Source organism: Haemaphysalis longicornis, unplaced genomic scaffold (genome assembly GCF_048455015.1).
Source record: "Haemaphysalis longicornis isolate Haplotype H1 unplaced genomic scaffold, Haemaphysalis longicornis Haplotype H1 scaffold_5, whole genome shotgun sequence".
Classification (NCBI taxonomy): domain Eukaryota; kingdom Metazoa; phylum Arthropoda; class Arachnida; order Ixodida; family Ixodidae; genus Haemaphysalis; species Haemaphysalis longicornis.
Window position 1 is genome coordinate 67,633,221 of NW_027526385.1, and position 14,130 is coordinate 67,647,350.

A 14,130-nucleotide genomic window follows, 5' to 3' on the forward strand; every position below is an offset into this window, starting at 1 on the left:
TTTGAGCATCGCTTTGAAAACCACTGCTGATGACACTACCTAACACAATTTCTCATCACAATAACACCCACTTTCATCAATCTGGAACTTCTTTTCCACGACTTTCGTGATTTTAAAGTTATTTGTTGCTGCCGCGATCTGCGTCTGTTTGAGATGCACCGTCGGCCGTGCGGGCAGGCAAGGCGGGTGCGTGTGCTTCTGCGAGCAGTAAACGCTTCACGATTTCCTGCTTTATACATTTCTTGCAAACAAGGGTAATCTAGAAACTTGACTTGGCGATCGTCGTAGTCCACATTGTTGATCGGGGAAACAAGCCGCTGCTTACGCTTCGGTCGCATGCGTAATACACCACCACGCTCATGTTGTTTGCGGATAATGTTACGGTTAATAAGTCCCCGTGAGGTCAAAGTGCGCTTGCCGCACTGAGAATTAACTTCAAATGACTGAAATTAACACGAAAATACTTTTAGAACGCGCTTACCAAGCGAAGTGCCACTCGTTGCAAACCAACTACGCAGCAAGATAGGAACGGTGATCCTACAAGTGACGTCAAAACGATCGCAGCGCCGGCCTCTCCAGTGGTGGGCCTCGCGGCCAATACTGCCCTTCCCCGCTCGCTAGCCTTTCCGCGTGCTATCAGCCTGAGTACCGTCCAACGGGCAACACCACTCCACTGAAACTATTTGAAATGGTTTACAGGGTTTGTCCAGCCTTCGAAAGGTGGCGGTTCTATATACGGTTCAAGGTTTAGGGCCATTGACACGCCTATACTCGGTTACAACTCAAGAACGGCACCACCTCATGTAGTGCATCACTCCGGCAAAGCGCCGGAACCGTGACGTCAGTGCGCGCGCATTTTGAAAGGGGTTTGCTATGAATGCGTGATATGGTCTGCCTTGTCTCACAGTTTGTTTGTCCTCACTGGGGTCGTTTATAAGCATATTAAGTCTAAAAAATCATGGGAACGGTTCACGCCACGTTCAAAATATTCCCATTAACGCCCTACTTGCGCCGCGCGGAGAAATATCCGGCTACGGTGATAAGGCACAGCGGCAACTTCCGGTGCCGTTCTTAAGTTGTCACCGAGTATAGTTTATCCCCTGATCCGTGGTGTGGCGCCCGCCGGCGGACGTGCCTCAGTCGTCCCTGCTGCTCCCATTGGAAAGCGGCCGACGCGACGGGCAATGTTTTACAGGCGGCGTTCGCACAGCCCTTGTGTCCATAATAGATGCAACGCATCTCATGCCCGCCCCTCTGCCCTTCCTGCGTCTGTCCGCCGTTGTCCGCACAGCTGCGTCTCTCCTCCTCTCCTCTCTCCGATAGCGAACGCTCTCTCCCAAACAGCTGCGGGTTGGCGCAGCGCGCTCTCACTCCGTTGCTAGGCGCCGGTGGGCGGCGCTGCGCATGTGCAGTACTCTCTCTCTCCGCGCTCTCCTCTCCTTCGGGCGCTGTGAATATAAAACGGCATGCCGCGCTCCGGCGGTCTCAGTCAACGGTCACCCGCGTTACGCTTGCACTCTCTCGCAGTACTCGACGATTGCTTGATGCAATCGTCGAGAGAGAGAGAGAGAAAACTTTAATGAATACTGAAGAGGTTAGCCCCACAAACGGCGGGGCTTGCTACTTCAGATGGGGGTATGCAATCGTCGAGCCCGTAGCAATCGCCGAGCCCGTAACTGTGCACTTTACGGACCACAAGGCACTCATTCTCGTCTGCAATAAAGACCGTACCTGAGCATACGTGTATTGCATGTGCATTGCATGGTGAAAATGGAAAATTACGCCCACCTCCCCTCCGCGTGAGAATCCCTGCTATAAGCGTAATCAATACGATGAAAAACGCCAATGGAACCCCCCATGAGATGCGTTGCATCACACCAGGGTTCCCGCGAGGGGAGGTGGGCGTAATTTTTTCTCAATGGCTACCTGTCAACCACCACCAAACTGCGTGTCAAGCTCGAGCGGTGACGTAAAGCGGAACGCCCGTTTCTGCGTGCCAGGCCACGAATGGGCGGCCGAACTATAGGCGTCCATGGAAAGAAGGTGACAGGCAGCGTTCGCGACGTGTAAACTGCTCATGGTGTGAAATGCCCCGGGAAAAAAGTGGCAAACGATTCCTTGGCATAATTTAATGAGATGCGAACGTGCGAGCGTTTAGTTTTGACTAGGTTCGTCGACTAGACTTCTTGCCGACTTCGACGCTAAGCCTACCACCTCGACATCGCACTCACTGTTTGTCATGTAATTCTGCTCCCAGGGATGCGTTGATCTTCTTCGGTCCTTCGTCGCGATGTCTGGCGTCTGTCTCTTGCTGGCACTGCTCAGCATAGTGGCTCGCGCGGTTGTCGCGGCACTTATGCTCATCTGGATAAAGTTGTGGACCGATGGCAGCCCCAAGCAGGAGGACGGAGGCCGCTCTAACGCCACCTGGGTTACAGTGCTCGCCGTTCTCTCCCTTTGTGACCGTAAGTACATAAGGTCTGTGCCGTATGAAAAGCTAACAGGTCAAAGTTTAAAATGATTCCAATCACTTTAGGCTTAAGAGGCGACAGCAGACTACTTGAAGGAGCCGTGAAGACAAAATACTGTGTTCAGTTTGAAAAAAACTTGCCTCTGCTACCTCTTCAGCTTCGATCATTCCAGCCACGACCGACGTTTCTTTGCGAGAAAAACCGCAAAAGTATTAAAAAACTGCTGAATGCCGAGCCACAGTCACGGAATACAGTGACACACTGAAGACATACGTAGTTAACATCAGTGCGTTAACTGCGTGTTGGCTTTAAGTGATGCAATCAAACGGAACTCGAGACCCCACTGCAATCGCCCAGTCACGTTGATTCTCGGCGGCTGAGGTCACCGGCCAGCCAATCGCAGTAACGGGATTATGTGACGTCATAAAGGGATCGCTGGAAAGTGGCTGGGAAGTGGCACTGCTTCGTGTGTGTGTTTTTTTTTATGTCTAGGTTGTTTGTTTGTAGTTTGCGACAAAACCGGCATCATTGTTTTTGAGACGAACCAGTCTTTTTAATGGATTAAACTTGTAATGTGTCTTCATGGCCCGTTTAAAGCTGAGTTGTATTTCACTGTTAGACACACGGCAGGCACCGGGTAGGCCGGTACTCGTTAACGTTTAGAATAATCATTTCAATAAATAACTTATTTAAAAAATAATTAAATCAGTTGGCAACTAGGTACCCCGGATTCGACTCCGCTTTCAATGCATGTATCTGAGCCAATAAGCCACAGAAGAAATCCACGATTCTGGGAGTGGTAGATCGGGGTTTTTATGCGCGTTAGTGTAATACTTACTGCAGCGGAAGTTGTTTGTTAGCGCGACGTCACAATGGTAGCGTCGTGATAGGGATGCGTGGACTTCAAATTGCTCACATAAGACGTTCCCGCATTGGAGCTGTTTGTAACAACGTGTTAAAATTCCCATGAGGAGCCATGGAAAAAAACACGCAGGATGATGCTGCACGAACAGACGAAGCGAGTATAACTCATTAAAATGTTATTGTGCTAAAATAGGTTCTTAAGAAATTGAAAATAAAAAAGGCCACCGATCCGTTTGAGTAGCATATCGGGTGGGGACGGGCACGGCCGCAGAATTCAACAGAAAGTTTAACAACAGACCAAGAAAAGGTCCAAGTATGCTTTCACGGGCACCTTCAAATTCTTAGAAGGTTTAAAGTTTGCCGTCATACACTGTCGCGCCCTCTTAAGCAGTAACGTTACACTGTGATCATAAAGCAGGTAATTTCAGCAACATTTCACCGCAAGACAAAATCCAGAGACATACCCCAGCGATGGGTAATGGTTTCGCATTTACACAGCATAAGAATTGTTTGGTTCTATGGCTAGATGTCTCCTATGCTACATCTTCCAAGGTCATTCATGGTGTGGCAAGTGACCCTCAGCCACCGGCGCGCAAGCTACTCCTTTCTTATCGCTACTCTCGCTCGGATCCTCGCCGCTGCGGCACGATTCTTTCCTCCATGTGACCAGGCGAGCGTTTAGCGGCTGCTTTGCCGGCGCTTGGTACCTCAGTCTCACCATAGATTGCGCGCCGGATGGACTGTCAGCGCGTGCCCTTCAGAGCAAACGAAAGGATGAATCCCATCGCGCAGTACATATAGCTGGACGGCCGGTAGGCTGCGAAATCTCAAGCAAAGACAAACTTTCCCGAAACAGCAGTCTTTGCTTTGCTCGTGATAAGTAGTTCAGAAGTGTTCAACCTGGGGCGATATTCTCGGGTTTGTCCGTTTTCAAAACGCCCGTTTTGCGTCCGTTTTATTGTGACGTAATTTCAGTTGTAGGTGGGCTTTGGATTGACTTTTGCGCGACTGTTCTTGTAAACACATTTTAAACGACTAAGACTATTTTAAACTATCTTTTATGTGTTTATTGTTCCGCCAGCGAAGCAACAACAAGGCGACGAAAAATCGTCTGCTCCTAACCGTCTGCACCGAGAAGCCGCCGCTCATAGCGCCGCCGTGCTTGCCTAGCGTCACATCCGGGTGTTTGCTTTGAGCCAATCAGGGCTTGCTCAAAACGGACACTTTTGAAACAGACACAAAACGGACAAAACACAAGAATACCGCTCCTGAGCCATATTTTCTTAGGAAGCTACCTTGTACACTGTTATTTCCATGCCGGCTGCAGCATTTCTTTTTTTTTCAACAAAATTTCAATCCGATCTATGCGCAGTACTCTTCAGCACTCTGGGCGGCTGCCTGCTAGCGGTCTCCTGCCGGCGTCTGTCATCGCGTCTGCACGAAGGCATGCTCCGACGACTTCTGTTCAGTCCGGTCTCCTTCTTCGACTCGACGCCTCGCGGCAGAGTGCTCAACCGCTTCTCCGCAGACCTCGACCGAGTCGACTCCCGTCTCTACCTCATCACCAAGGAAGTGCTGCAGACGCTCACCGTTTCTGTGGCCAGGCTGGCCGTGGTCGGAACACAGGCGCCGCTGGCGTGTGGCCTCGGAGTGGTCGCCACGGCAGTCTACGTCGCTGTGGTGGTGAGTGTAAAACGGATGAAGTAGACGAAGTCCTCGTCTAGTGAAACGCTCCATATATATGGAATTAAGGGAATATGGAATTTATACAGAGTATTGCGCGCTCGGGCATACCTAATGCGTATAATCTTTACAAAAACAGAAGAATCAAGTGATTTCTCAGAATAAAAATTGGTGTTGTATATGCTCCTTTTGTTGCAAATGTCGACAAAATACGATAGTCTTTATAGACTTTTGCCAAGTAAGTGCCTCCTTTTGCTTTCCCGCTCCCCTCTCATGCTGTTCCTCTCCCGTCGCGCTCCTCCCAAGATAAACACGCTAGAGGTTTGCTAAGTCAATTTAAATTTACCGCGTTATACTGCCCCAGGCCGGGTGCCTCGATGCCAGCGATGCTGTGCGGCGGAGACGCGCGGGAATCGAGACGCCTCACTTCAACGCTTATAGAACCACGTCGCCCTACTCCACGTGCGTTCCAATCGGAACGTGAAACCTGTCTAGTGGAACCTTTCGTAACTGTTTCCGTTTGATTTCTTAAAATGACGCCAGAAGCTATAGTGGTGCGGGCAACAGCAGGCGACGGAGTGATTTTTTTATGGAGTAGATGCAGTATTTCCTTTGAATAAAGCATCCATGAATTCGTTAGAAAGGAACACTGCAAATATCACTTATGCATTGATTTTCTGTTTCATATTTTCGCAATGTTGTGTACTTGCTCACCAATGTTGACAAGTATGAACATTGCCGCCGGACTTGGACGTTTAGATTTTGGTGTGGGTATATAAACATATTTTGAAGCTTAAATTGTACTTTGGCCGGATGGCTGAGTCCCGTTACACACAGGCAGACAGGAAAACAGACGTACAGACAGACCAAAATTTTCTCGTTCAAGTAGCCAAAGATAGACTATCGTCTTTAAAAACGTTTGACACAGTTTTCGTCTTTGTGTCTCAATTAAAACGTGAAATACGGCACCGAATGCTTTCCGCAGCCGCGACATCCAGGATAATACCGAACGAGGAAGTAGGTCAGAGTAGGTAGACATCCCACCAGTAACGACCGAAGAAGTAAAAAAGGCTTTGGAAGAAATGCAAGGGGGAAAAGCACCTGGTGAGGATCAAATAACAGCAGACCTCTTGAATAATGGCGGGTGAATTGTACTAGAAAAAATTCCCCCGCACCTCCCCGAAGGGAATCGTGCAGAAATGCGAATGCATTGGGTGCACCGGTGAGTGTGTTGCGAGTAATGGCGTAATTAATGACGAGAGTGTGAACGTAATCATTTATTCATCAGCACCTGTTTGTGTTATCGTTGTACCTGACGGCCACAATCACTGCCTTGTGATCGCTAAAGTGCACGGTCAAAGGGTCTTTGAGAAGCATACGCGCGTCACAGTTTCGCGTAAAGACCAGATCAATGCAACTCCCGTGAATGGTAGTGGGGCACGTGTCGAAGCCGGCAGAGAGACAATGCATAGAGTGCCTGGTCTGCATGTACTCGACCAGCCACTCGCCACTCTTCTTGCGCACGTCAACGTTGAAGTCGCCGACCAAGACTATGGGGTCAGAGGGTTTGGAGCGCACGCGCACACTTTCCATAGCCGCGTCCAGAAATGCATTCGTATTTACGACGACGATGACGACGAAGGCAGAACTACGAGGCGCGAGCGCACGTGCGACGACGACGACGACGGCGAAAGAAATGCATTCGCATTTACGACGACGACGACGACGACGAAGGCAGAACTACGAGGCGCGCGCTCACGTGCGCTCGCGCTGGAAGAATGCAGGCGCACGCCGGCCAACGGAGCAAGACAACCCCCGGCTAATAAATGCATTCGCATTTAAAAACTGGCAAACCTGTATACGCAATGCCTGATGACCGCGAGTGTACCGCGGAATCTTTGAAGAACGCGAACATCATCCTAATCAATAAGAAAGGTGACATGAAGGACTTGAAAAATTACAGGCAGATCAGCTTACTGTCAATCGACTACAAGGTACTTACCAAGGTAATCGCTAACCGAATCTCTGCCATTTTAGATTTCAGTCAACCTAAGGAAAAAGCAGGGTTTCGTAAAGGCTATTCAACAATATACCATATCTACACGATCAATCAGGTGATAGAAAAATGCGCGGAGTACACCCAACCTATATATGTTGCCGTCATAGATTACGAGACAGCATTTGACTCGGTCGGAACCTCAGCAGTAATTCAGGCATTGCGAAATCAGGGTGTACAGTCAAACCCGAATAAAACGAACCCGGATAAAGCAAATATTTCTATATATCGAACAAAAATAAATCGGCTATGAAAATACATGCGAACCATATTCCTTATAACGAAGTTCACATCAGCTATATCAAACTCGGCGAACCTGGGATTGCCGCCGGAACGCATGGTCTTACAGCGGTAATTTAGATGTCGATCGGCCACGGTTGAGACATTGAGCCTCACATGGAGCGACTTGACGCCGGAAACTTTCTGTAACTGAAGGAGAGTGGGAAGCCGGCCTAGTTGAAAATTATTCATGACTGCGACTGCGCACAGCAAAACGTGACCCTAGAATTTCTTCAGGGATTTCCAAAGTGTCGTCGACGACCAGGTTGCCGTCACTGTGACTGTAGCGCAAGGGACTGCTCTCTGTTAAGTCAATGAACTGTATCGCCTATAGCGTCGTGGCGCTGGCCACACCTCTTTACGCCCTCGCTTTACCTTCCCCTTCTTTCACTGTTTTTCATCTTTTTCCCCATTGTTCCCCTTCCTTACGTGTAGGATAGCAAACTAGGCCACAGCCTGGTTGACATTCCTGCCTTTCCTTTACATTCCTTCCTTCCTTCCTTCCTTCCTTCCTTCCTTCCTTCCTTCCTTCCTTCCTTCCACTGATGCACACACCGTCATCGATGTCATGGCAGCTTGGGCTGTAGAAAGCTCTAAATAGGCAGAGGATGTCGCGAGCGAAGGCTGTCCAATGCTTAAAGAACCGGTTTGGGCAGTTCATATGCTCATGCATTATTGCTTCGATGTTGAAGGACACGGACTCGAATGCTCTGGTAGTTGACGCCGCTAAAATTAAAGTGAAAACTAGAATCATTTCTATTTTGTGAAGTACGCAGTAGAGGTGGAAAGTAGCCTTATTGCTTGCAATAAATTGATTGCTCTGAGTATTGTAACGACATACTTCATATTGTATTGGTTTCCGCAAGCGGGGATGAAGGGGGGGGGGGCGTATTTCGAACTCGTAACAAAAAACTCGTTATCGGCGAGTTTCACTTCATTTAACTATTGGATATAGCGAACTAATTGCGGTGCACATTACAGTTCGCTTTAACCGGTTTTCACTGTACACGAGCATTACGAAGAATACTAGGGGATATCATCATAGTCCTCCATAAGGAGAGCAGTAAAATACCCATAAGGAAGGGCGTCAGACAAGGAGAGAATCTCTCGAATGCTATTCACAGTATGCTTACAAGAGGTATTTAGAAAATTGGATTGGGAACAGGTGGGGTAAGGGTTAATGGAGAATACCTCAGTAACCTCAGATTTGCTGATGACGTTGCCTTGCTAAGTAACTCGGGGGACGAATTGCAAAGCATGCTTTCCGCACTGGACAAGCAGAGTAGAACCGTGGGCCTGAAAATTAATATGCGAAAAACTAAAGTAACGATCAATAACCTCGGAACAGCACAAAGGTTCCAGATAGATGACGAGGCAGTGGAAGTGGTCAGCAAATATTGTAAGATGGGTTTATTTGCGAAGGCAAGGCAGCAGGACGCTCAGCGAAGGCAGTCCGAAGCAAGCGGGGCTGACGGCTGGCTCTCACGCGCTCTTCTCGCGGTCCAGGCTGATGATGATCCCTGTCCGGTTCACTGGTTCTTCATCTTCCTTGAAGCTGTATTACCATGGCCAATCTCCTTGAAAGGGTAGGAGATACTTGTATCTCTTCCGCACTACAATATATCTACTTAGGCCAAGTTCTGACCCCAGATCCCAACCATGAGGCAGAGATAATTCGAAGGATAAGATTGGGGTGGAGTGCATTCGGCAGGCATTCTTAGATAATGAATGGCAGCCTACCATTGTCCCTGAAGAAGAATGTGTATGACAGCTGCATCTTACCGGTACTCACCTACGGGACGGAAACTTGGAGGCTCATTAAGAGGGGTTAACTTAAATTGAGGAGGATTCAACGCGCAATGGAACGGAAGATGATAGTTGTAACTTTAAGGAATAAGGAGAAAGCGGAGTGGGTCAGGTAACAAACGCTGGTTAAGGACATATTAGTAGAAACTATGAAGAAGAAATGGACGCGGACAGGGCATGTAAGGCGTAGGGAGGACAACCGTTGGTCATTGAAGGTTGCATGGTGAACCCCTAGAGAAGGCAAGTGTGGCAGGGGGCGGCAGAAAGTTAGACGGGCAGATGAGATCAAGAAGTTGGCGGGGATAAATTTGTCGCAGTTAGCACAGGACCGGGATAATTGTAGATTAATGGGAGAGGCCTTTGCCCTGCAGTGGGCGTAGATAGGCTGGTGATGATGATGATGACAGCGCTTTCGGCGCTCAGGCCCCAGCAACTGCAGAGCTCCCGACCACGGCGGTGGTCAGGCCAGCGATACAGCAGAGGGTGCAAGGAATATCTGGGTCTGGAGAGGCCACCTCCGATTTAAGTTCAATGCACGATATCTCTTTAGCGAGGCTCGCAGTCTTTGCCCGTCGTGCTGCTAACCTACCACGATATCACTCATCATTCCATGCTCGAGCGCAGGGTTTACCTCCCGGCCCAAGAATCCTTAACGAAAGCGCAGGATAGATTACTTAGGCTGCTTGAAATAAACACATTTGCACACTCGATGAAATTGCATTTAATGTAAGCCACCTATTACTCCGCTCTGTGCCAGTGTTGTTGCGAACCTGGCATGCTCTACCAAATGGTGCGGGGGTGTCAAAAACACCCAAACTAGACAGAACTCCCCGCCCGTCTCATGAGCAGTGCTACTCAGTTCCAGTCCGGACGACCAGCTGCGGTTGGTGGGAAGGGCCATCGTCACTGCCATTACGAGTGGCGTCCTCAAACGAGGCCATCACCCTGCAAATGTTCTAATAAGTCACTTACTCTCTCTCTCTCTCTCTTGCACTCTCTCTCTCTCTCTCTCTAGCGAGGGAAGCTTACCGTTAACTCAATTAACAAAATTCGGGGGCGAAGGATGAACTCGAGCAGCGCAGGACCGGAATTGTTGGAAGTCAATGGTAGAGAGGCCCTCGTGCTGCAATGGACTTGAACAGGCTAATTATGAGACGATGTATTTTCTCTGTACACTAACACTTGCAGGCAGTCACGGTACGGGCTGCCAGTGATCTTCGCATCCAGGAGAGCGCCATGATGTCCCGTGTCCTGCAGCACTTGGCGGAGACGAGAGACTCGATGACTAGCGTGCGCTGCTTCGACGCGGTGGCCCTGATCTGCCGACGTTTCTACCGGCTCGTCGACGGCTCTTTCAAGCCGCTCTGCGCCGTGGTGACATGCGTGCGCTTTACACGCGTCACTGGAGGAGTAGCCGGCTTCTGCGTCATCCTGGCCTCTGTGCTCACCGTGTCACTCTCGAGCACGCCTCCGTCACAGGGCGGACTGGGCCTCGCCCTCAGCTTGGCGATGTCGGTGAGCATGAACATTCGCCAAGTCCGCTACTTAAAAGGACAGGCAACCGATTTTGTCGAGTATATTTTCTTTATTCCAAATGAGAAGGCGTCACTTAACACACCTTCACCCGAAACGATTGTGCTGATAGCGCCGAGACCTTTTGAAATCGCTATTTTCAGACCTACCAGTCACATACGTGCCCCGTCAAAAGGAATGCTGGCAGCCATGACCGCGAGCCGTGCTGCAACATACTTTTTAAGGTGTTTAAAAAACTTCTCCCCGGATAAAACAACAATAATGCGCAACCTTTATGTTGTCACGGAGCCAAAGATGACGCAGTTGCCTTGAAGAAAAAAACAAGTTTATTGGAGCGAACTTGTGCTCCCATAACAACTGAAAAAATACACAGGTGGCGAAGTAGCAGTCAACACAGTGACGTGCGCAGGCGAGTGTCGGTTAAAGGAATGCCGCGGCGTCTGCACTGCGGGAATTTATCTTTCGGCGCGGGTGTTTCTCGAAAAGTCCAATTACATAGAGAACATTTAGATAAAAGAAGACTATTCTAGGCAAGTGGCGTTAGGGCGAAGCATTCTCCCTATCAAATCAGATAATCCGTGCAGTATAAGAAAGAAAGAATAGAACATGCGCTTCGCTAGGGACACAGATAACACAGCCCGGCGCAGCGGGGCGGTAAAAGCAAAAACATATAAACATAGCCAATGCATGGTTCGCGGCAATATTCCTTCATGCAGTTTCCGAATCACGCGTTGAAAACAACCTTGGGGGTGGTGGTAACACGCATTTTTTTTAAGACGCCTTGTTACGCTTTAGCGAAATTTGGCGTCTAGGGAAGAGGGGTTTACGGAATGGACCTTTTTCCAGTAGCGCTCTGCGCATTCGCTACTCTCGCTCCCAGCGACCGATGCGCCATTATTGCGGGGCAAAATGTATACAAAACGTCGCCATATTGGATTATCCTGCGAACGCCGAGCCATCTAAGTGCTGCTCAGTTTTCTAAGCCCTGAAAGCGGCCGAAAGATAGGCGCTACGCCTTCCAACAAAAAATTTCTCTGCCACCAAAACCATGCATGGCGACTGGGATGGCTTCATCAACTGCGCACGGCAGGCGAATAAAAAAAAAGGGGGGGGGAGGAGGGGTCCTTCTATAATCCCCCAAGTGTGGTTCGAGCGGCCGCCGCAGGGGGATACGCTATTGGTAAAAAAGCTCCATTGTTTGGACACGTAAGTTAGTGTCACGTTTAGACGCTACACGTCGCCACCTTCCAGACTTCAGAAATTTTATTGCAAAATTAAAATTTCTCACTCTGTTTATTTAAAAAGTCTCTTGCGGTTACCCTAGTATATAAAAAGCTGGCTTTCACATAAGCTGGAGGAGATGCACTTCACAAGAATCGGTTGTTTGCACTTTTAACACCCAGATACTAACGACTGCGAAAGTTGTCCCTGCGCCCCATTCCCGCAGCCAGCTCTTCCTCCGCGTGGCGCGAAAAGGGCGCTACTGCGAATATTCTGAACGCGACGCGAGTCGTTTCCGCGATTTCTCGCACTCAGCTGCTTATAAATTACTGCAGCGAAGACAGAATAGATGAAAAAAAGTACATGACGTCACGCATTGCAATCTCCTTCCAGAACACGCGCACGCATCGACGCCACGGGTTCGTCACTATACATTAAATATTGTCCTTCTTAACTTGCACCCGAGTATAGCTTCGAAGCTCTATGGGGGAGTGGAAACACGGAAACATCTTGCCAATATCAAAGACGAATAAATTACCGTGTATCTGCTTGCTTTGCTGCTATTGACGCCGAAAGACGACAGTTCTCTGCCGACCACGCATATGCCACTCGTCTCCCCCTTCTTTTGTCTCTCGCTCTTCCCATGAGTGATACGTTGAATGCATCTTTTTTAAGATGCTAGTTTAGCGTGTGGAGTTAGCTCATCTTGAATCACGTGTTTTTGCCGGAGTTATAAAAACAATTTAACACGAAACTGTTTTATACTCGGACACACGAAGATTTCACTGACGTCATATCCGTCACGGAAGTCACGCCAGTACAACGAAGCAAGCGGCCTGTAAAGGGTGCACCCCTGAACACAGGGTCTTCTTGCGGGGAAGCAACCTTTAGTACTAAATAGTACTAGGGTTGTTCGTTTTCTGGTTTTATATTTTAACACGAAAATGTTTTATGCCGCGATACTCCAAAATTTCACTGACGTCATATTCGTCATGTAAATGGCGCCAGTACACCTTTGCCGAAGCGACCCGCCAACAAGACATCGCTCGCCAAGCACACCCACAAGACAGACGCCGGCCCGCAAATCACGCTCAGCTGCACATGTCGCTGCACATTTCACTTTCGTGTTTAAGCGATTCCTATGGCAGAGGAATCAAACACAGTTTTTAAAATAAACTAAAACAGTTTTTTTTGTGTTGTGGTACGTAGGTTCTTTAGGCGCGCATGCTTTGTAAGGATTGTAGGGGTGGTATTTGTTTTTTGGTTTTTTCTGGATTAGTTTGGTTAGAAGTCCGAACTGTGAGAGCGTTTAGGCTTAGTTAATGTCTCTGTATGCCGTGTCTCAGAGCAGATGAATTAATGATATCCGTTGACTGCGGGATCGAAGATAAGGAACTTTTCCCCTAACTGCGAAGCACGATTTATTCCTTCATTCATTTACACTTCGCGCGGTTCCCGATTATGCGGCCTGACACGAAGATCGCTAACGCTTAACCAAAAAAAGGAAAAAAAGCCACCTTCCTGCATCCATTTACACTGCTGGTTTCCCAAAGTTCTTTGTGTGACATGTGAAAGCTGTTTTATTGTTTTTTTTTGTTTTGTTTTTTTGGAGCAGCACTCTTTTAAACAAAGTAGCAACGACCATACTTATTGAAGACCAGGGCCGTCTCCCGAGGACAAAACATGTTCTTATATATAAACGCTTAATAAACACTTTCTCTTTATCTATACTTATTGAAGAACATGCGAAATTCAGCAATGGAAGAATCTCTGATCCGGGCCTCTGTTACTTTTTTAACAGATTCCCATGCTTTTATCGAGTGTCAACGCGGCTTTATTCTTCGCTTTTGTGTCGGCGATCGCTTTTCGGCGAACCCTCGAGTACACCAGACTTCCTACAGAGGTAAGCCGACGTTGCTGTTAATTTTCTTAGCAATTTGCTTCCTGTATTCCAGTAGTCTGAGTAAAGTTGCCTGAGCTACGTCTATTTGCTGTTCCTGGAACTGTGAAAAGGTTCGAGTAAAGGGATTTCGTTATGACGAGGTTGACCATGTAATGCACAGTGATATACCTACATTGCACACTATTACATTTTATGACATAAAATAGCATCAAGGCGGGTGATTGATTGATTGTAGGGTTTAACGCGCCGACGCAACGCAGGCGATGAGGCGCGCCGTAGTGGAGGGCTCCGGATTGATTTTAGGGGCGAAGCTC

The 14,130-nt window shown here is 48.5% G+C and overlaps 1 protein-coding gene across 1 annotated transcript in view; it reads left to right on the forward strand.

Moving 5' to 3' along the window:
- The window catches only part of LOC144139727 (ATP-binding cassette sub-family C member 2-like), a 115,252-nt gene that overhangs the window by 89,281 nt on the left and 11,841 nt on the right, over window positions 1–14,130 (forward strand). Inside the window, exons 11-14 of the mRNA XM_077672010.1 lie at window positions 2,258–2,465; window positions 4,708–5,022; window positions 10,352–10,674; window positions 13,715–13,832. Of these exons, the coding sequence (XP_077528136.1) occupies window positions 2,258–2,465; window positions 4,708–5,022; window positions 10,352–10,674; window positions 13,715–13,832 (964 nt within the window). The remainder of the gene's footprint in view (window positions 1–2,257; window positions 2,466–4,707; window positions 5,023–10,351; window positions 10,675–13,714; window positions 13,833–14,130) is intronic.